The following is a 22,687-nucleotide window of genomic DNA, read 5'->3' as shown; positions in this document are numbered from 1 at the left end:
GGGAAAGAGTAGTGAACAGGTAATGAGAGTAAAATACTTATAATAAAACACAAATATCGTAGAAAACCAAATATAATAATCAGACAGCATCATAGCCAATGCATTGAAAATTAATAATACATTCATGTAAAATAATACGCTACAATAATTAAGAAGGTACATTGAGCCTCAGGAAATAAGTAAAACCTAAGAATAAAACGAACTACAAGACAATCAGTCTTTTTAGTACAGTCGACGTCACATAATACACTCGCACTTATTCAAAAGAATAGTGCCATACTTCATAAAGCCTCGCAAAAATACCACAATTAGGTAAACATTCTGTTAGAAACAGCTTTTTACATCTCTTTCTATAGGCGAAGGCACGAATGCGTTATTAACTCATTAATTAGAATAATAGCTGCACATATTCTTGTTTAAAGCACACCTCAGTGCAATGGTGCACTGATAACCGAGGTTTTCAAAGTATCTGCCGTGTTTAAACCACTTTTTGAGCTACCATTCGCCTGTACCTTGTACGATTGAAGTTTTATGAAAAAGTGGCGATACGTAGCTCAAATAATTGCCAAGTTTACTGCATCTTTATGTTGCCGTCACTATCTTTATACGAGGCTCATCCCAAACAGAAGAAACCTTACAACTATGACGTAGACTGTATCTACTTAAAAAGAAAAATATAGAGATTCTAGATATTTAAAAATAAATCCACACGATCTTAATTCTAAGTATAAATTAGCGCCCTACGATATTGTCACAGCGAAGCGTAATATAGTAGTGTAAAAAAATCTTATATATTATGTATGTATCATGTTATTGAACATAAGAGTAGCACAAAATAAAGACCATTGCTCAAATCTGTTTATGCAAAACTTTTTTGCTAAGCAGGGGCGCTTTCTTCAGTTCACACTTTTCCGGTAAAATGGCTTTAGATATAAGCTTCCATTTTGTAGGTTTGGCTAATAAATGCATGTTTTTATATTCCGTCTACATTTAAAAATGATTTTAATATATTTCAGCTAGCAAAACTTTAAAAATCATTTAATGTAGCAATACAACTTCCATTTAAGGTCTACCATTTACGGTAAAACGACGAACTTAGCTATAAAATACCGAATGCAGTAAACTGTAGCATGACTTTCTGAATTAATGATTTCTTCAGAACGAAAATGTATATTTTGTGTTACTCTTAAGTCTAAGTTATACTTATACAATTTGTACTCAAGCGATACAATTTGGCGTTATAATACTGGATATGCGATAATACTTCTTATCATAATACAATTTATTTGAGAATAAGTACATTAACCAAACACTACTATTTTGAACTAAACGAATTAAGAGACCAGACTTCGGTGGGATAGTTTTTACGTGGGGTAATCACATTGTTACAAAATGTTTCTAGAAAATAAAAAGAGCTTATTTTCAGAGTATATAAACTTAATTTTTTCAACCAATGCATGCATATAATCAAGGAATTTTAAATTTAATTGGTCTTTATGAATGTATAGGCCGCTATACATTCATAAAGACCAATTAAAGAACCATGTATTATGTGCTGTTAAAAATACATATAAAATACTACTGCTTAGTGGTAGGCAGGTCACTTTTTCATTTGGTTGTATTACTTCGTAAATCACCACGTTGCTTTCATATTCCGATCTCTCTATATAATGAAGTACATTACCACATAAAATACATAATAATGCCACATATTTCAGGCTAAAATCATACTATAGTATTGTTTTCATTGCCAGTTGTTTCAAACAATATATACGAATTTTGAACGAAAGTGAACAAGCCAATTGCAAATGTATTACAATATTGAAATAAACACTATAAGTATAGCACCAATTGCATACGAAATATCGACAATAGATACACCCACACTGTTCAATGCAGTTTGTTAAAAATTATAGAAATGATCTTGAACATTAGCTCAAAGTGACTGCCCCTGTAGGACATCAGTAGATAGTTTATGCATTTGCCATGGAGAGACGCAGATTTATCATCGAGCTATCTGCAGGCGAAAAAATATTAATTCCGAGTTTCTCGGGTTAAGAAAACCCTAGTTCTTACCCAGAGTAAGATGTGAAGGGCGCAGCTCACCCCTGTGGCTCGGAGAAGTAAGTCTTGCGCCTGGGCCCATAGGTTGTGTTAGTTTCAATAATTAAAGTGATTGAGCATGACTTATCAGATATAAGTACATGTATTGAGCACTTGGCCAGTGTGCAAACAATTAGAAGTGGTACTAAGTACAAAATTATTGATACTTTTTTAACATACTCCATTGAACAGTATTAGTGTGAAAGAAGCTAGTCTTAGTTTAAGCGGTGGGTTACATAGTTGTGCGTCGACGGGTATATCAACAAGCTTCAGTGGAAGAGAGCCCGCGGTCGCTTCTTAGCGAGGATGTGCCACGAGTGGGTCACGCCCTTGCGACGTTTTGGTGATAGACTGGAAATAGAGATAGTGTTGATTAAAATAACTGTTTGTGTGGACTTTCACAGTGCAGTAGGAGATAAATTATTGCCATATTAATTCAAGTGTGAGAGAAGCACACATTGCCAGTCTTTCTTCAATTTATCCAAGCATTCATTGATGTAAATGCTAGATAGAATAACCCAAGCTTCAGTCCTTTGTTGCATGTGTTTATTAAATCAGTAGGAGTCTAGATATTAACATAGGTTAATGCCTTACCCATGATCTGGTGTGTCAGGCATGTAGGGCGACATTCTGAAATCACGGCTGTGGGGCGTCTCTATGCCGAATGGACTGTACAGCTTCGTAGGACTCCTACCTAGCAGCTGGAAATTAAATTATTACATTAATATTGAGAAAAGAGTATGTAAGAATTAGAAACATGATTTTAGTATTCAGAAGTTTAGTTTGCAAAAGTATTCAGGTTTTCAATATATTAAGGCAGTAAAAGCGGCTGTTAGTATTCTATGGTTAGTATAATAATGAAATAACAACCTTGGATACCTGTTTCTTCTTCATCACCGGTGTGGTTGGTGTGCGGCACGGAGAGCCAGCCTCCGCAAGTCTGTGACGACGCCTGCCTCCCAGCCTGAAATGCTGTACAAAACAAAACATTTACTTACAACTACTGTATTTGCATATTTTACACACATTTTATGAATGTTATTATAGTTGATTGACTCCTATCCATCAATTAACAGCCCTGATAATATTTACTAAATACCTTATTTCATATCATTTACATTGTGTATATTGATTAGGAACTTTTCATGTATCAAACATTTTAAATCAAAGATAGAAAAGCTAGTTAAGTAGGTGTGGATATACTGCAATGAACCTCATTCTGCAATAGATTTTACTGTTATTTAGTCAATATTTTAGCATAATATGACAACACGATATATGTTTACATGCATGATACATGACTTAATGATACCCTGAATTTTATGTTCTTCAGACTGATTTGCTACAGCTTTTATGCTTATACGTGATCCTGGTATATGACCATATATAATGAAGCAGATACAGAAGGGATTTATCGCATGGAATTTAAATAAGGGTGGGATTATGACCTGTGGTTGCCATGCAACTTCGGTGCCATGACGGTCAATACTTTTCGAACCCAAATCTCATGAATGATAAATAAATCATTATTCAAAGTATTACTAGATGGATGAAGGTATACTGAAAAATAATTTTATGAACCTTCACCAGACCATTGCATCATTTTTTCTAGTAAAATAGCATGAACAATGGATACCTGTGACAAATTCCCGAAGGTGTTTCTAACACTTCGAAGAGTCCGTGTTATCTTGTCGGCGCCTGACTGCAACGCACGACGAGAGTTCGCAAACGAATTAGTCTTAAATATATTCTTGTTGTAACACCCGTCCACATTTCTCAAGCTTTCCCTTGTCGGCGAATCGATAACCGAATCTTTTACAAAAGGATCCTTCATTTTCGATATTTTGGACGTCGCACTCACTAAAAAATACACTAGCAAACTACTAATACTAACTACTTGTTACAAAATTGTATAAAAATCACAATTCAATACACATTTTTGTTAAATATCGAAAAAAATATTAATCACGCTAAAAACGACCAACTTCGTCCGTTGCTTTGTTGATTTTTTTATAACGGAAACTTGAATTTTCTTTTTGGCCTTTCGGAAGTATTTGAATACTAGTCTTTTGGGTCACTTTTGTTTTGATCCAATTTTAAATATTTTAAGTTTGTTTGTAAAATATACTGTGAATTTCTGTACATAGTTTGATATTAATATTTTTAACTTAAATATTATTTGATTTAATGTAAATAAATAATGTATTTAGTAACCCAGCCGTCTGAGTTAAATTCTTACAACGTATGCAGCATGCATGTATGTAGCATGCAACGCAAGCGCGAGCGTCACAACTGAGAGTATTCAGGTATGCCTCATTTTTAAGTCATGCAATAGGTTTTAGAAGGGATATCTCCGAAGTCACAAATAAAAACTTGTCAAACATCTAACACATTTATTCAATAAAATCTATTTTAAATAATTATGAGCCACGCTGATGCATGTAGTAGTCGATCACCGTGGAAAATGCTGCGAAACCTGCTGCGCCAAATATACCCGCCCTCAGACCACCTGGAAAGATACATATTATCACATAATTTTTTAAATAACAACAATAAATACATAAACGCTGAACCAACATTCAGCTTAATATTAATATGTAATGCAGGTATTTTAGTCTTCCAAAACGAATAAAAATTAGAGATTTTGTTCATATAGAATGACTCCTAATAAATGAATTAGTCAGCAATAACTAATCATGAGTAAAATTTACTCAGTATTGCTTGCACTACTGAGCAACTCTTACACTTGAATCCGAGACACAATTAGTATAATTTTATATCAGCACAACATTCATTTCTAAGACTTTATTCTCTTTTTAAGATTAATATTACCTCTTAACCCAATAAGTCCTCCAGTTACTCCGCCCGCATAAGTCCCATTCTTCCAATCTGACTTGCCTCTCGCTGTTTCTATGCAACATTCAATACCAGAAAACACAAGACCAAGTATAGCAAAGTTCTTTGCGTAACTCAGCATGGAGTTTTTCATCTCTCGCAATATTTCTCTGGCCGTTTGGTTCTGTTGTGCTGTTGCATCTGTTACGTTAGGCATTAGAGATGATGTGAATAGACCGACTGCTCCTCCAAGACCATAGCCTGAAAAATGTTGAATAATTAAAATTAAGTATAGCTGTTATGAAGAATAGAGATTGTGAAGGAACATGTTTACCCTTCGGCCAGATGATGCAGGCTGGCAATTTCAGTAATAGCAGTAAAGAGTGACTTTCTATAACTGCTAAACTACCAATAAAAATATTTTTAAAAACATTAATGGTTTTAAATTCTTAATACTTATTTACAGGTTAACAGTCACAAAATCTCAGTTTTTAAAACAATAAATTAGGGCATTTCAATCTTAACTTCTATATCTCTTCTTCTTATATTGGTACATATACTTTTTAGGTGCAACGAGTAGTATGAAATGAAATAATAGTGATTATTTAATCCAAATAACTTACCGATAATACAACTGGTAATAGATTTAAATGGGCAGCTCTCAATAGTGGCTTCAATCATTTTCTCTTCGTTCGTTTTTATTATGACAGGCCCCAGGAACCTAGGTATTATGATATTCTCCCGAAAACGTTGGTTGTTACCAACAAGGTATTTGGCCAAGGAATCGTAATCATTTTTCTGTGAGAATTTGAGTAAATTCGGGTCCACCGGAGGTCTGTAGTCTGTCATGATTAACTAATTATATATATATTACACTTTAAATTATTCTTCCATACGAACTTCGTTTTTGTCGCAATAATCGATGTAAATAAGATTTTAACCTAAATTCACTGAAATCTTTAAAATATTCGATCAGCGAGCGAGCAGCTGATGATAATCATTTGACACTGACAGAAATCAGAATGACAGATTATCTAACCAGACTGTTTACAAATGTTGTTATGAATCAGCTTCATACGTTGAGAGACGAAGTTGTGCATTTTTATAGTTTTGTTGGAATTTAATTTATTTTCACTTAATTAAAGATTACTTATTTCTATCTGCTTCAATATGGGAAGTAGGTGAATAGGCTGTATCCACACAATCGATATGTCAATCACAGTGAGAAAAAAGTAACTAGCTCCATACACAAAAATAAATAAAAGGACGTGAGTCGTGGTTTGATCAATATCAATTTATTTGTAAAACTATTTTATTCAGATATTTTTAAACACAAATATCACAATGTCTGATTCATCAGAAGATGAAGATCTTTCACGTTTCAGAGAGGTTGTTGACAACTCTTTTAATAATTTAATTAAGGAGTCACGGGGAGAAGCACCGATCAAAACTGCAAATGAAAATAGTAAGTTAATTCTTAATTGTATTGTAATACAAAATTGTATTCCATTATCAATTTAAATTTTCCCCAGATGCGGCCTCTTTAAGTTTATTTTTCAGATAGGTACACGCTTTTGTTTCCGATAATAATTGTATTTATTTAAGTATAACCTCACTTTTGTACAGGTCTGAATTTTGATTCAAAAATTTGCATTTTTTGGACAGTATCAATTTTACATTCAATAGTTACCAAAACATTAATGTTTATATTTTCAGAACAGGAAAAGCCTAAATCAGAGAGATATTTAGAAGAAGCTTCTCATTACAATGATGTAAAAGTGCCTGAAGAAATGCAGAAACGAATATGGTCTAAAATATCAGCTATCATACAGAAAAATGTTGAATTTATAGATACAGATAATGGTATCAAGTAAGTATTTGCAACCATTGCAAAAATAGGTACTATTGTACCTAAATCAAAGCAGAGATAAAATCATAATACGTACCTACCAATTTTTTCTATTATCATTTTATCATTTATTCAATAAAATGCCCTTGCAATTCTTTAAAGACTATATTAAGCAATGCTTTTTATTACCAACGAAAAGTTTACTATTAGTGAGTACATTTTTCTATTAAATTTATTTAAGTGATGCTATTTCATCATTGTTTTCAGGAAAAGAAAAATCAAAGGTGGAGTAAAACTTTTCAGAGGTTCTGACGGTTTTCTTTCACATAAAGAAGTAGAGGACACATATACAGAGAACCATAATATTGAGGCAAAGAAACTCAACAAAAAGAAGAGAAGGCAAGTTGATGCTGAGGAGGAACCAGTCAATGAAGATGGTACCTATTTATTTAATACTTATTAACAGTAGTAATTTTCCAGTGAAATCAAAACCATAATTTGCATCCCGAGTCTGTGGCAAAAGCCTGACAGTACCAACTGTGTTAGGGTGTGCTTTGGACAAGGATATAGAACTTTGGGCCCATGTTGCACTAAAGTATTATTCTACTAACCCAAAGCTGTTAAGCTGTTAAAATGTTTCAATTCAGAAGAATGGATGACCATGTCTTTTTAACACAGAGAAAGGTCTTCCACTAGGCAGATGGTCTTTGTTAACTACCCATCTGGTGTAGTATCTAAATCAATATTTTTAAATTGCAGACAAAGTAGCAGCAACAGCTATTAGTGGAGAATATATTTTGTCTAAAGAGGAAACAAAATCTTGGAAGTCTAGAAGAAAAGAAAAGCTTTTTAAGTATAAAGGCAAGAAGAAGAGTAAGGTCTTAACTTTAGTTGAATAAAATCATGTTAACTACATTATTGCGTTTTTGGTTTTATATATATATAGATATACAATGTAATTAAGACCCAGTACCTATAGTATCATTGCTAATAATTATTTGTCCTTAATTAAAGGTTGATACCTACCTTTTATTAAGGACAGATAAATTTATTCAGTTTTTAAGTTAAGTAGGTACCTATATAATTAAACTGCAGCCCACAAACAAGGTGGAGCTTTTGGCCACCAGTAGGACAATTGATGAGAGAATCGGTTGCTTAGGTATGGTCTGTAGTGAATAATAATATTTCAAAAATAAAACACTCAAAAAACATTAAACATTTTATTTACAATAGTCACATAACTATGAAATAAATATGTACAAAAGATCATTATCACATCAATAACTGCTTCTCACGATACTTCGTGTTTCCATATTTCAACAATGAATCTTTAGAATTTGGTCATACAAACGAATGGGAACTATAGATGAGATGTAGAAAGCTCTTATGTGAAAAAGGTCAAAGCGCATTTCATGTGATATTGCACATAAACCCTTTTACATATAAAGTAAAATTTTTATTTATTTATTTTGAGATATTTTCATAGTGCAATGGTAATATCGTTTTGTTCCTACATCATTACAAAGTGACTAATAAATGCGAAATTTATTGATGCAGTGTTAATTTTTTAATTTGTTTATTTTTGATTCGCCATTCGTATTGTATTTGTGAAAATAAATAAAACATAGTCAACAATATGACGCGGAACTTAATTCTAGCTTATAATTAAAATCTTAACTACTCAGACATACTTTATTGGTACACACGACAATGCACGGACAAACTATTGCACTTGACGAACACATTAACAAATCACATTAAACTTAAGAGTCAACTAATCACGCACGCATTTTACACGAATAACTAGAAAAAAATTATGAGTGCAAATAATTTTAGTTGTAGGTATTTACTGGAATATGAGCTAATAACTTTATACTAATTACTAGAAAACTGCAATTAACTTTAGTTTAATTCATTGTTCTCTGATCAATTCTCTGATCAGCCCTGGGCAGCGATTGAGTTTAAGGGAGTATGCCCAAAGTTGGATCTGAATTTGATTGATATTTTGATAACATTAGATATTATAATAATATCTCGATTCAGAACTTCTTTGATTAATTCATACTTTACGCACATTACACACGCTAATTTTAATAAACAACAACGTTGACGTGAAGTGGTTGATCTTAAATTAATGTGAATTTTACAAAATTCCTGTACTGCTTCACCTATTACTAAAGGAACATGCATTGTTTCGAGTCATGTAATTCAGCTCTCCTAGCTATCTCACAAACATATTCTCTCCTGTCATTAATTCACAGCCTCGCAATTTTCTAAGTCACAAGTTGTGATATTCGAGACAAACAGTTTCAATTAAAAGAGATTCGTACCGTGACCGTTTTAAAAATTAAATAAAGATTAAAAACATTGTCTAAACTTAAAATATCAACTTTGGATGTAACGCAACATTCATAACCGTTATCATTTTGTCATTTTAGCTCAACAAGTAAAATATTCCATCTTCAATTTTACACTAACGTTCTATAAAGCTTTCATCCATGAACTCACTCATTCATTATTAATCAACTTTTTCGCATTCATGCACCGTACTGAATACGTGCCTGTTCGTAATTCTTTCGCGCTCATGACGTCATGATTTCGGCCAGTTTTAATAACTTATCGATAGGTTCCTTTAGTAATAGTTCTACAGTCTTTCGCTTGGTGCTGAAGGAAGGGTCCTCGTGGAGTTCCTTGAAGGAGCCTCGTCTTGGGTGAAGGCTCTGTTGTCGAGACCGCTCGGTTTGTTCTCAAGCTCCTGGGACGGCGCTGGTTTCTCCACTGGACCGTCCATTAAGAACATTGTGAGGAAGAACATTATGCTGCCTGTTGGGGGAAAGAATATTGGTTAGAATGCTTTAATGAAATTAATCCTTAATCGTCACTTGGTTTAGTTCGTAAACTAGCGACCATTACGATACGTGCTAGAGAAGACATTCTCATGAAAGGTGACATGACACCTTTATTAAAATTAAGGGTCTAAAATCGTCATTCCTCTTCTTATCGTATTTAGTTAGTGGTCAACCTAGTGTCAAAGTTTTTCAAGCCGCCGGAAGGCCTTTGGCGTGGCTTAATTCATTAGTTTTATTTAACAACTGTAATCAACAAGGATAGTCCACCCGTTTGTCCTAAAAGACCATGACCATGCTAAATGCAAAGGTTTATGATAGTATCCATCTGACTGGAAAAATACTCTAAAGTAAAAAAAGAAGAAAATGTGTTTGCCAACTTACTTATGCCGTAGAATCCAGCGTAGAAGATCATGATAGCCTCCCTGTAGCCGATGGCCTTGGAGACAGGGTCGACGAGGATGGGCAGGTTGCCGCCCACGTTGTTCATCACGAACAGGAACACTCCCACTGTGGTGGAACGGACGGACAGCGGCACGATCTCCACCAGGATAGCGAACACGATACCGAACCACATCTCAGCTTGAAATAAATTTTGAACATTAATAAAATGGTCATAGGTACTAGCCATAAGACTACTATGTCATAGAAATTTTTGAGGACAGAAATTAAATAGACATTCCACACAGCAGTTATATAACGTTAGAAACTGATTTATAACATTTGTTTTTAAACAAATTTGTTTTAAAATTTTATATCATATAACTGCTGTGTGGGAGCACCCTAAGAAATATGGCAAGAAACTGAATTTATAACGGTCTTCATCCAACATTATAAGTCGGCAAAGGTCAAATCTGGATTGATTATCACCTGCGTTCTCCATTTACGTAGATATAACGATTAATAGAAATGAGTTTACTCATTTTATGGAACAGTGACTATCTGAATGGAGTTGGTACTTACCAAAGAAGTAAGAAATAGCGAGGGTGATCATGGCCCATAGGGGTCCGAAGACGACGGAGCCGAACGCGGGCAGAGTAGCGATGAGTTGAGACAACGCCAGCACCAGCACACGGGAACGAACACCCATCTTTTCTACGTACCTGAGGAAAGAATACATAGATTTAAATTTTCTTACGATTTTAATAAAAAACGATAATCATGAGTTTATCGCGTGTGTTTTTAATATATTGTATAACAACACGCGATCAATTGATGATTCACTTTTTTGTGTAACACCTCTTAAGATCGACGTCTAACGTAATAAGACTCCAAGTAAATAATAAAGCCTAGCAACAATATGGTGAAGGTAAGCTTATGGAATCCAATCCTAATTATAGTAAAGTTATATTTTGTAAGAATATGAATCAAGCCATACCTACCTAATGCCTAATTTGCAAATCAGTCTAATCACTGTCTGTCTGTCTGTTCGTCTGTTCGCGTGTTTGTGTTTTAGTGTATCATTTGGTAATATTAACCCGATGTAACCCGGGCAACGAGTCGCTAGTAAACTATAAATAGTGTTAAATTAACACAGTCTCAACAAAGTCAATTGTCCAAGTAAGTAACCTTGTGACGGTCTGGGATTCTAATTGTCATGTTCCAAAACTTGTTTGACATGCGGTGAACGTGACCCAGCCTCCTGCCTTCTTAAGTTTAGGAGTTGTCTGTCACCTGTGGTTATGTGACTTTTAGAGCGTGCTGTGTGTTTCTGATACTATCAGACAGTTTTAGGCTTTACAGCGTCAAATATGGCTATTTCGTGAGTAGTTTGATCTGATTGTGATGTAGTAACTTTGAACACGTCAGTGGAAATAAGTTATTTTTAGCTCTTTTCATATTCTACGTGTATAGCACTAAACTACATAATAATGTCCTCCTAGCCGATATACGGCGACGGCGGTCAGTTTCATTGAAACTGGCCATCTGTGCAGGACTTTGTTTATAGTGTCCAAGTGTGTGCACAATACACAGGTACACTCTCTATTCCATCACTCTCATAGTTTGGTGGGACGGATAACCGACACGACCAGTGAGAGGTCAGGCGCAGGACCGACGGCTTTACGTGCTCTCCGAGGCACGGAGGTCTTCGACCTCAACTTCCCAACTCCGGGCAATTTCTAAGAAATTCTTACAAGAAAATCTCAGAAAAGACTTTTTGGCCCGACCCAGGATTCGAACCCGAGACCTCTCGCACGGCAGTCGCATACACTATCGACCGCGCCACAGAGGCAGTTAAACGTTAAACGTTTTTAAACTACATAATAGATATCAAATATCGTGCAATATTGCGGTTGACCTGGTTAAGTGGTGACGCTGTCTAAATTACCTTAATTACTAATTAACCGGTTAATTTGGGTGTTAATGTAACCGGTAACCGTCAAAATGGTTAAAAGAGAGTGATATATGTAATTTACCGGAATGAGCCTAAATTAACCGCTCTTTTTAAACCGATTTTGAGCCCAGAGATCCTATCACATATTTCAGTTGACAACTATTTGAAAGACACTATGCTATAATTTTTTTAGATTATAGTGATTAACATATTCAACATGTTACGCAAAAGTGGCAATGTATTGAACAGTGATCAAGAATTTGGCGCACAGACATTGTCAACTGAGATACGTGATAAGTCCTTAGTTTTTACAGATAACGACTGTCAAAAAAAATATTTTGTTTGTCCTGTAACGTGTTATATGATTGTACATATGTTTGTATTACAATGTGAACAGAGCTTTAAGCACAAATCTGTATATGTGCGGAGAGCCTTAGCTGCGGTTAGATTAGGAATTTATTAGAGTGCCCAAGCTTATAAAATATTCAATACTCAGCGCGGTCATATCTATCGCTGACCTAGAGACACTTGCTTGCTGTTTCTGTGTTACTTATTTATTATTTTTCTTTGAAAATACATTTGTGCCTAGTAAGAATTCGATTACTAAATAAAAGCAAATGCCGCAATACAGTTGAATTCCTCTATACTCTATCTTCTTTACCTGTACTGTTCAACATATTTACTAAGTAACGCATTGTTTGAAGGGACACGGGTACACTATCAAAAAAATGTGTAAAAAGTCTTTACGAAAAAGCTTCCACTCTCAGAGTATCCTTAATTTGAAGTAAGTACTTACTTTTTCCTAGAATAATTTTGAAAGTAGGCTAACGGTTAGACGTTAGACCACGCATTTTTTTCGACTAAATAATAGTAATACCTTAGGTAAACTTCATACTCACTTGTCTGAAATAACTCCTCCAGCAACAACACCGACGGATCCAATTCCGACAGTGACGGCAAACAGCCACCAGCCTAGATCCACATCAGGGAAGTAGTCACGGTAGTACAGGTCCGCGTTGTACGCGAAGCACATACCACCTGCAAGAAAACAAAGAGTTTTACCATCGCACTATTTAGGTATACTCTCGATACCATACACTCGATAAAAAGATGGTTATAAACTCGAAGACTCTAAATTCCCGGATGTCTTGGGACATAGTTCGTTAAGCTGTTCCGTTTACGACTTTGGAAATGTCAGGACTATTCAAATCCTAGGTGTCGTCCACCAGGATCCAAAGGTACAATTTATGGGATGGAGAGGCCCATACCTAGCTGTGGGATAACACAGGCTACCAGGAATAGTAAATATCTACAATTAAATGACACGAAGTGAAGTACACAACTAGATCTATAACGGTTGTATAATTTTACAGTCATGGCCCTCACACTGATTATTACAAGAGCATAATAACACACTCATTACTGCTCATCAATTACATACATCGAGGTGCCAATTAGGCATTGCAAATAAAATTGTAATGTCTATTTATTTAGGCGTTCAATTAAAGGATTGATAAATGAACTATAAATAAAAGTAACTTGTGGTTTTCATTGAACTCACGGGCGACGACTTAGCAATTCTATTTGACATTTATTACTTCATTACTTGTTTTCTAATTATAGAAATGCTATTGATTGAATGAATAAATAGTTAATGCTTTAGAATAATAATATAAAATTAACCTAGATTTATATTCATGTCTAATTTGGTGGGTGAACAAAAGTTAATCAAAGGTTCCCACTCGGAATTAAATGTGATTGGAATAATAATGCAATGCCTAAACAGCGGTACTGTTAAGTATTGGGAGTTTGAGAGTTGTCAAATGTACTAAAAATAGTTCCTTCTGCGTCCGCTAGAGGTGCTGATAAGATTTTCATACAAAATTGCTCGATAGCTAGTCTGTTGTCGATAGTGGTAAAGAATCGCAGTACCGTTAAGTCAGTTTTGAATACCTATCAAGTGTTTTATACAATGAAAGTCATAAAACCAAACAGAAGGGCCATTGTAAATAAAATTAGAACAGACTGAGTTTAGCGCAGAACGCTAACAAACAAAGACTTGAAACAACTACAAAGGGTTGATTGTGACAGCGACCATTAGACGAAGATAGCACCCGACAGCCTGCCCTAAATCCGGCCCCGGGTAGGTATTTAAAAACATAATTTTTATACGAATTGCAGAGTAGTGCAAAGATTTTAGAAGACATCTCCTCAGTCTTTCAATTGCAGAGTTTTATTTGAAAGTTACATTTAAATAATGTCCAGTAAGTTAATAAGGTGTGTGGCGGAATAAGTTTTTTTTTATATAGCTGAATCGCTTGACTCTATCGTTTAGCAAGTATCATACCGTATTGTAGCATTCAATGACAAACAAACACGTAATACGAAATATTAGTAGGCTAGTTCTATTGCGAGAGTTTTCTTTGCCTATTTGTATATTTTTTATTTCTTTTGCTTTCAAAAACAGATGTTATTTATCTCTAATTACTCGAATTGCCATAAAGAAAAATGTTACGACTGTTATTTACAACAAAACTCGAAGAGCAAAAACAAGTTTTGACCCTTTACTTTCTTAAAAGGTAAAGTAAATGGAAGGAAAGTCGTCAACACCAATTTATTTCAATTAAGACGTTAATTTTCATTTTAGAGAAGAAACAACAGTGATAGTTGTAAGAGCCCTAAATACCGCGGTAAAAAACAAATATTTATTTAGATTACAGAGTGGTTTGAGTTATAAGACATATTTTTAGTTGAAAGATAAGTAGATCTATGTAAAGATATGAGGGTTCGATTATTAGGAATAAGAGTTCGTTTCTCGGTATATGTTCACAATTAAACAGAACAATTGAATGCGGTCACATTTATTTTTTAAATATAAAGCAAGTTTCATTTCAGTGAAATGAGGTGACAACATAACTGAAAATAGAAACTATTTTCATTATTTTATCCGCCATTAATGTTGTTAAAACAACCTATCTCTAAACAGACTAGTCAGCGAAGGGGAAGCCCCTAAATTGTAAAAAAAAAAACAATAGCCGCTGTTTTATTTTCGATGCCTGAACTCTAGTTACCTGAAATCGCTTTTAGGCTTTTTAACGTTTACTTGTCACGGGACAGTCACGTTTCGTTCCTATTTTGAGAAGAGATATTTTTGTTAACAATAGAGAGCCACATTTAGGCATATCTGTTAATTATGTTAATTTTACTAATAAACGTGATCATTGTCTGAATATTTTACGGCATATTTTCGTTATTGGCGTTTACAGAAATTCGGTATGGAAACGGCGCATCATGTATGCCTATGGCAATGTTAAATCCATTGATCGTTAACCAACTGGTGATCGAAACTAACCATGCCTGTTTTTATTAGCCTAAGCTACTTTCAATCACATAATTATATAATCCATATTAGAATTAATAATTGAAAATGTTTGTTTGTCCGTCCGTCTGTTTGTTACGTTAAACTACCGAACCGACTTTCGTATATAATATTTAAAAAAAAAATTACGTCGGTATCTGAGCCAAACATAGATTTCCTTTTTTCAGCAACCCATAGCAAGTTACATGCGAACGCGAACCTTACGGGTCAGGCTCAGTTACTCAATACTATTTATAAAATATACCACTAAATATCGTAAAAATTCTTAGTTACAAAAACGTGTTTCTATTATCATTTTGCTTCAAAGGATTTAACCTCGAGTTTCGCAAGACAACTATAAAGGTCTAATTATACCATGACAAGTACCTCAACAAATCATAATCTTATTATTGATATTACTAAGCAATAAAGTTTATAATAATAATACAGTGTCCGTTGGATAAAGTATCTAATTGTTATTATTTTATGTACTTCGATTGTGGATAGTAAATAAATTACAAGCAGTGACTAATTCTTACTGAGGTCGTAAATATAGGTATTAGATCAGTTAGCTGCACATAAAAGCCTTATAGATTAAAGTACCTAATTATAGTGTACCACAATGACTAGCTATACTAACAAAAGCAAGTTCTTACTACTTGATTCCTTTATTTTACATATGTACATAAGATCACGTTTGTTATACCCAAACGTGTAAGCAGAGGTGTGTAAAATACACCTACATTTCACCAAACAATGTAAGTCCCGTGTACTAAGGGGAAGGAGGCTTGTTTCTATTGCCATGTATCGGGCCATTATTTTATATTAATATTACCTTCCCTAGTTTGGGAGAAAACCTTTGTCCTGCAGTGGGACAGTAATGGGTTTAAAAAAATGGAATTATAGACTGCCTCTCTGGCCTGAGTCCTATTATCAGTGTCTGTTGGTCACAAACTCAAGGGTCGGGCAAGGGTTTTAGCACTTTTCCAAATTATATAAGCTTTTTCAATAGTAAATAGTCTACTTACCACAATGTCTGATTGAAGCAGCAAGGCACAGAAGAATGATTCTGGGCTGAGAGATGACGTGCCAGATGTTAACTTGAGGCATCTTCTTGCCGGCTTCCACTGTGCCGTCGCTGGTCTTCGCTGGTCCAGTACCTAAAGAGGAATAATTAATCAGAAAAGCTTATAAGTGGTAGGTTAATTTAAATAGTATACAGTCTAAAGGAAAAGTTTAGTTTTTTTCAGTATTTCAGTAAAGTAAGTTAAGTAAGGACAGACTTTCAGTTGTTGTTTTTGATTTTTCTATATTAACATTTCTTCACCGAAATAAGGATTTTAGCAGACTATTGGATGTTTAATATTTAGGAGACTATTTACTAAAGTAGCTTAAATAAAATAAACTGTACCTTCTTCGCCAATGGTAGTTCTGGAAGGTTCCTTAAGCGTAAAGAAGGTGAACAGTGTGATGATGATACCGATGATGCCTGCTCCGTAGTAGCATACACGCCAGCTCTGTACAAGAACATAGCATTGTTAAGATATAGTCAAGTTTTTAGATCCTTTACCTGATCTTTGGGTTGTTGTTTGCAAGACAGTTTTACAGTGAGCTGTCATTACGAGAATATCATAGTGAGCAGAGCTTGTAGATTTGATAACAAATTAATATATTCGTTATATAATTGTTTCGGATTTGGTTGTTTTTAGTGTTCTTTGTTTGTATGTAAGTCTTCAAAGATTAAGTAAAGCAATTACAATTACTACAAAATAAAGGATATTACTCACCAGTCCCCAAGCATTGACTTCAGGAATATACCTTCCAACGGGGAAAGCGATACCATATCCGCCATATATACCCCAGTTGAAGATCGACAGCGCCAACGCTCTCTGGTGTTCAGGGAACAGGTCGGTCAAGATACCAGTGGCTAGAGGATTGCAACCAGACTCTCCAGCAGCCATGATCATACGCAGGAGCACGAGGTGCCAGTACTCCGTGACTGTGCCCATGAGCATGATGGCGATGACGAAGACCAGGGTGCAGAAGGCGAGGATACGAGCTCTGTTGTACCTGTTGGCAAAAGTGTGGGTTAGATTTTGGAGCTGTATTTAAAATTGAAGTAATTGTACAGATTACAGTATTTAAAGTTCGATTGTCGGACATTCTGAATATTTCTAGGCTAATCAATTAAGGTTCACTCCTTCCTCTAGAAACTGATATATCTAGTCGTAACGTTTAAATTTATTTTCGGTTATCCGCTAGAATTTCAGCTTCTTCGTCGTTTTCATTGCGGCACCGTATGATCATTTCTCTAGGTTAAGTTAGGTAGTAGTTAGCTAGGTTTAGGTTAATTTTGAAAGATCATCGAAACGAACACGATACAAACAAATTCAAAACAGTACAAATCTCTACAAACTAAGCATTTAAAGGGTATCTTACTTGTCAGCCACGACGCCGAGGATAACTCCGACGACGGTGAAGACTGCCATGAAGGCAGGGCCGGCCAGCACCTGGTAGTCTATGCCCAGCCCGTTGTAGCCCCATTCGCAGTACCGCGTCCCGTTCAGCATCAGTGACTCACACCTGCACACAAAGACGAGTATATTTAGTCAAACTCATTAAAAAGGGATAAAAAGGTTTAATTTGTTTTTTCATATGTATATCTTTTGAGTGAGAATACAATCAAGTAGTAAGTTTTAGAGAAAATAAAACAAGTAAAAATAAAATCCTTAACGTTGTATCTTCACTGCCACGTTACGATAAGTTTTTCGGTTGAGTCGATTTACAAACATTAACTTAACTAATTACTATGAACTAGACTAAAGTTAGCTAGAGATAATAATGTTCTAAGTTGCAAGCTTCAAACAGATAGGTATCAAATACATCTCCCTCTATTGTTTACCAATCAATAACAATTCAAATTATTAATGTAGGCTGTACTGCTTTGAATAATATGCAAGTGAGTTTTATGTACTTTCGTATTTGTAATTTCATGCATAAATGTCTAACTTATTTGAACTTTGTTTATTAATTAATCAGAACGTTTCAACTGTTGTCGTTAATAGCCAAACTCAAAGTTTTTAGTACTCTGCGAACTTTTGATTAATTTTCACAACACCTATGAAAATATTTCAGTGAATGAACTGTTGAGTGAAAACTCATGTTTTATGTCAACTGAATTTCTGATCTAAGCTCACTCATATATTTTAATCTATTCATTAACAGACTGTGTGAATAACGAATTTTTTTTTATAAAAAAATGTTTCGATTTTAGTTCTATTTTTTAATTCTGATGTTTGCAGCACTATAATATTATGTTTTAATTTTTAATTCAAGGCCCCTCTTTCAATTTGGGAGGAGACCCTAGCGTAGTAGTGATGAAGTAAAGCCATAATAATTATGTAAAAAATCATGTTCAACGTGTCAAATAAAGTCAAGTCGATTATATTTGTTGCTCTTTTGTGTTACATATAACTGTTACGGATCTTCTTCTTATCGTGTGGTTAGTGGTCAACCTAGTGTCAAAGTTGTTCAAGCCGCCCGAAGGACTTTGACGTGGCTTAACGACTGTTATCATACCAGCAACAACCGGGACCGACTTTTTACGTGTCCTCCGAAGCACGGAGACGCCCTGTTCAAATACCACTATGCGGTCACCCATCTATGGAATGACCGCGCCAAGGTTTGCTTAACCCACAGATCGTTTACTGACCGATGAGCGCAACTGGACACGAACCCATCATGCCCACAACCCAACATTTATAAGGTTATAAACTCCCCAATTTACACTATTTATATCTACTCCTCAAACGATTTGTAAACAGGTACCCGTAGCAGTATCTTATCAAGGTGTAATTCTATGAATAGTTTATACCATCGTTGTTAGTGGCCCGCGGGGTAATCTCTGTTAACTAGTTTAGTTGAGCTTGTTTACATTCATTGCTACACTGATGCAATATTCAACTGCAAAACCGAGTTATTTATGTACTTGATTGTACTCGCTTTTACCCTAAGGACGAAGATAAGGTATACAATTTTTTTTCCCTTTCTACATGTATCTGAACAACATGACCCATTGAATCACACGTTAGTTTAGCGTCTTTTTTTCAGGCCATATTTTTTGCTAGCTTATTCAGCTCGTGTGAAATTTGGAAATACCTAGATAGTATTTTTGAAAATAAGTAGCTTATGTTTCATGCCGCGTCTTCGCTACCTTCTTGCTTAAATACCATCGAAATTGGGTTCAGTCGGTTTTCAGTGGGTTATTAATGATAACATAACAAATAGATTCTAGTTGTATGCATCTACATTTTAATTATCAAGTACTTTAGTCCGATTGTTACGTATTTGTTGATGTTTTGAGTGAAGATTGACATAATGGTATAACTGACTGATAAAATTGAACAAGCGAGTTGTATAAAGTATTGCTGTTTCTTAGAGTACGTTCTACGAAAAGACTTGTAATCATTGGAGGTTTCTTATGCTACGAAATTACCAAGAAATTTGTCTAACATCTAGATTCGTAGAAGTTCAGTTCATTAGAGACTTTAACAAGTATTCTTTGAAACCTTTAATGTTTGTTTCCATGAATTACTTGTTTATGTAACGTTCTTAGATGCTTATGTAAATTGTTAAATGTTGAACTATGTATATTAGAAAAAATATTTAGAGTAGATAAAAGTTTCTTTTCAAAGAATAGAAAACGTTTTTAATTGATTACGTTAGGTATTAAAATAACTCTGTTTGCAAATGTGAAATACAGATATTACGTAGTCTATAGATAAAAAAATATTTTAGTAAGTATTCCAAAGAACCTTAGGCATCACAATCCTTCAAATTATTTATTAATTTCGGATAAATGATGACACTTATGATAGTCGGTACAATTACTAAATCGACTGAATCGATAGAAAGTCTAGACAGTTCAGAGGCTGTAATATGATTGTGTTGTCATTGTTCAGTAAGAGGCAAATTAATAATTATGTCATTTATTTTAAAACGTACTAATGAATATGACTGGTCAAGCGAAAATAGAATGACATGTTCCAAAAAACAACCATAAAATGGACTCGAAACAATTTTTTTTTACACAACTCCATAGCAATTCGCAAAGCCTTGCAAAAAGCCGGTTGTAACCAAACTCGAATGGACAGTGCCATAAAAAATATCATTCAAAGAAAAACAGGAGCGATAATAACAGATCCTTATGATAATACCTTTTAGTTTTTATACCGGCTTCCGTGTTGCTGTAAAAAATGTACTACAAACGTTTATTAGTACATATTGTTGTACCTAGATTACCTGCGACCTTGGTGACACTTGGCTACTGCAATATGCAAATATTAATGGAATAAAGTATTTGTTGTGAAGTTTTCCGTCAGATTGCGATAAGTTTATGTATAATTGTTTTATCTTTATGTATTAGGGTCACCTTGCTGTTAGAAGTCTCGGAAGTATTTGTTCCGATTAAAATAGTAGTCCTGTGAGGGCTATTTATGGACGTGGTCACTACAAAATGATGGCTAAGTCTAGGGAGCTAAGTAAATGGGAATATATTTAAGCCCTGATCCTATTTTGATATAGGTAAATAGCATTTTGCTTGGCTGAATGTAGGTTTTAGAGCTGCGTAGGTACTGTTTTGGACAGCAAGGAGCCGTCATAATTGAACCAAGCATGCATCGCATCTCTTTAGTCATAAGTGAGAGCCTGTGCATTATATTCTTCTTTATCTTGCTGAAGGTATTGCATGATCTGGATTCCCAAAACGAAAAACTAATCTTGTGAATCTATATACACACATAGGTCTGGGTTTCGGATAAGCGTATTTAGCCCTTAAAGAAAGCAGACAATATTATGTAATTTTGGAGTGTCCGGATACATCAGAACGTTAAAGTCCCAGGCAACTAACAATTCCGTAATTCTTAAGTCTATTTGCAATATATTACTAGTACATTTATGCGTAGGTATAAAACATATCGATGTTTACATAAGAGCTATAACACGATTAATCACCGGTATGTATTCAACAAGTACATGTCATAATAATGTACTATGTCCAACATATTATTATGTGTTTTATAAAAACGATATTACGCGAGTAGGTAAATAAAACAGGTTTAATTATTTATCGTTAATTGTTTCCTGATTGTAGGCGGTTTAGTGACCTTGGTGTTTCGAAGGATTATCATTTGATGGCCATAACGGGATGGTTTATGGTATTTTACATATCGTTATTGTGGTACGTACCTATTGGAAGAATGTATATAAAAATACAAATAACCTACATTCTACAATCACTATATTTTGCGCGTTTTATCTGCAGGGTTAATCTCGGGAACTCATAACATTCTTTGTATTGTATCGAAACAGGGACAAAAATCTGGATAATTTATCTTGAAAATTTAAACATATTAGCTTAGTATAGTTTTTAAGAATTGTAATGTGACTGGTAAATAAACGATAATAATTTGACAAAATATTTCACCATAGGAAAGGACAGTTAGCGAAATAGACACAGGATATAATGTATGTTGGTATGTTCATATTAACAGACTAATGAATTAGCACTAGGTTTATCTTAAAAGTTATATTTTAGCGATTTTTTACTGTCGTTTTAATAAGTAATTGATATCAATTTGTTCGAGTGAGTGACTATCTTGGAGATGAACATAGGCTACAAATCTCAACTAAAAATCAAAGCGAGGGAAGCCGCGGGCACCAGCTGTTTATTGAATAAACATATTTATTGAAGTGTATAATTAGGACAAATAATAAACCCACGTAGCACGTGACTGTCTCTGCTTGTGCGATTGTCGTTCCGTTATTGACAGAAATGGGTTACTTGTTCAATGTTCAAGCCTTCAAGCTTTCAAGGGAAATAGGAATGCGAGGGAGATTGTTGTTTATTGTTATTGGGACTTGGGTATAGTGGGGCAATGAAAGGGATTCCAGGTACTAATATGTATGATGTAGGCTCTATATCTGTATGTATGACATTATTAATTGGGTTGTTGATTGGAATATTATTAAACTTGTACACGTAAAAGGTTCATCTAAAATGTTCAGGTTACGTAATTTTCTATTAGGTGTTTTGTAGATATTCTCTTACGTTAAACCAGCGGCCCCGGCTTTGCCTGGTTTCAATAGTTAATTTACAAAAACTTTTACAACTTAACAACTACAACAACCAACTTAACTATTAAGCTTTCTCTTGAATCACCCTATCTATTAAAAAACTGCATCAAAATTCATTGACTAGTTTTAAAGATCTAAGCATACATACATTATGTATATACATTATACATACAGACATAGTGACAGACGCGGGAAGCGGCTATGTTTTATACTATATTATAGTGATG

The 22,687-nt window shown here is 34.5% G+C and overlaps 4 protein-coding genes across 5 annotated transcripts in view; 1 reads left to right on the top strand and 3 right to left on the bottom strand.

Moving 5' to 3' along the window:
• Positions 1-56: 56 nt before the first annotated feature.
• LOC142981764 (uncharacterized) lies at positions 57-4,109 on the bottom strand. Of its 2 annotated transcripts, none has more exons than XM_076127866.1 (4): positions 3,740-4,109; positions 2,974-3,075; positions 2,698-2,804; positions 57-2,454 (listed from the first exon to the last, which is right to left on the bottom strand). In XM_076127866.1, the coding sequence occupies exons 1-4, from the start codon at positions 3,935-3,937 to the stop codon at positions 2,373-2,375; spliced, it is 489 nt and encodes a 162-aa protein (XP_075983981.1). In that variant the 5' UTR covers positions 3,938-4,109; the 3' UTR covers positions 57-2,372. The 2 variants fall into 2 exon arrangements, with proteins under 2 accessions (XP_075983981.1, XP_075983982.1); XM_076127867.1 differs by having other exon boundaries at positions 2,983-3,075.
• Positions 4,110-4,482: 373 nt separating this feature from the next.
• Positions 4,483-5,944, bottom strand: LOC142981532 (mitochondrial import inner membrane translocase subunit Tim22). The gene is made up of 3 exons (XM_076127526.1): positions 5,562-5,944; positions 4,936-5,199; positions 4,483-4,612 (listed from the first exon to the last, which is right to left on the bottom strand). Exons 1-3 carry the CDS (start codon positions 5,785-5,787, stop codon positions 4,524-4,526), a joined length of 579 nt encoding a protein of 192 aa, XP_075983641.1. The 5' UTR covers positions 5,788-5,944; the 3' UTR covers positions 4,483-4,523.
• Positions 5,945-6,200: 256 nt separating this feature from the next.
• LOC142981619 (uncharacterized) lies at positions 6,201-7,705 on the top strand. The gene is made up of 4 exons (XM_076127639.1): positions 6,201-6,403; positions 6,655-6,808; positions 7,055-7,224; positions 7,547-7,705. Exons 1-4 carry the CDS (start codon positions 6,283-6,285, stop codon positions 7,684-7,686), a joined length of 585 nt encoding a protein of 194 aa, XP_075983754.1. The 5' UTR covers positions 6,201-6,282; the 3' UTR covers positions 7,687-7,705.
• A 288-nt stretch (positions 7,706-7,993) lies between these two features.
• Positions 7,994-22,687, bottom strand: part of LOC142981618 (hexuronate transporter) — a 63,147-nt gene continuing 48,453 nt past the window's right edge. Inside the window, exons 4-11 of the mRNA XM_076127637.1 lie at positions 17,766-17,909; positions 17,114-17,396; positions 16,738-16,843; positions 16,355-16,486; positions 12,868-13,006; positions 10,597-10,736; positions 10,018-10,215; positions 7,994-9,610 (exon numbers count right to left, since the gene is read on the bottom strand). Of these exons, the coding sequence (XP_075983752.1) occupies positions 9,432-9,610; positions 10,018-10,215; positions 10,597-10,736; positions 12,868-13,006; positions 16,355-16,486; positions 16,738-16,843; positions 17,114-17,396; positions 17,766-17,909 (1,321 nt within the window). The 3' untranslated portion in view covers positions 7,994-9,431. The remainder of the gene's footprint in view (positions 9,611-10,017; positions 10,216-10,596; positions 10,737-12,867; positions 13,007-16,354; positions 16,487-16,737; positions 16,844-17,113; positions 17,397-17,765; positions 17,910-22,687) is intronic.

Source organism: Anticarsia gemmatalis, chromosome 20, assembly GCF_050436995.1.
Source record: "Anticarsia gemmatalis isolate Benzon Research Colony breed Stoneville strain chromosome 20, ilAntGemm2 primary, whole genome shotgun sequence".
NCBI lineage: Eukaryota > Metazoa > Arthropoda > Insecta > Lepidoptera > Erebidae > Anticarsia > Anticarsia gemmatalis.
This window is presented reverse-complemented; position numbering and strand designations above follow the sequence as displayed.

Bases quoted from the DNA above. Each gene is read 5' to 3' on its own strand.
- LOC142981764 (XM_076127866.1), bottom strand. From the start codon at position 3,937: ATGAAGGATCCTTTTGTAAAAGATTCGGTTATCGATTCGCCGACAAGG. The intron at 3,076-3,739 runs GTATCCATTGTT...TGTTTTGTACAG, and splicing joins CCTTCGGGAATTTGTCACAG to CATTTCAGGCTGGGAGGCAG. The intron at 2,455-2,697 runs GTAAGGCATTAA...CTCTATTTCCAG, and splicing joins CCTGACACACCAGATCATGG to TCTATCACCAAAACGTCGCA.
- LOC142981532 (XM_076127526.1), bottom strand. From the start codon at position 5,787: ATGACAGACTACAGACCTCCGGTGGACCCGAATTTACTCAAATTCTCA. The intron at 5,200-5,561 runs GTAAGTTATTTG...AACATTTTTCAG, and splicing joins TATTACCAGTTGTATTATCG to GCTATGGTCTTGGAGGAGCA. The intron at 4,613-4,935 runs GTAATATTAATC...GTATCTTTCCAG, and splicing joins AGGACTTATTGGGTTAAGAG to GTGGTCTGAGGGCGGGTATA.
- LOC142981619 (XM_076127639.1), top strand. From the start codon at position 6,283: ATGTCTGATTCATCAGAAGATGAAGATCTTTCACGTTTCAGAGAGGTT. The intron at 6,404-6,654 runs GTAAGTTAATTC...TTATATTTTCAG, and splicing joins CAAAACTGCAAATGAAAATA to AACAGGAAAAGCCTAAATCA. The intron at 6,809-7,054 runs GTAAGTATTTGC...CATTGTTTTCAG, and splicing joins GATACAGATAATGGTATCAA to GAAAAGAAAAATCAAAGGTG.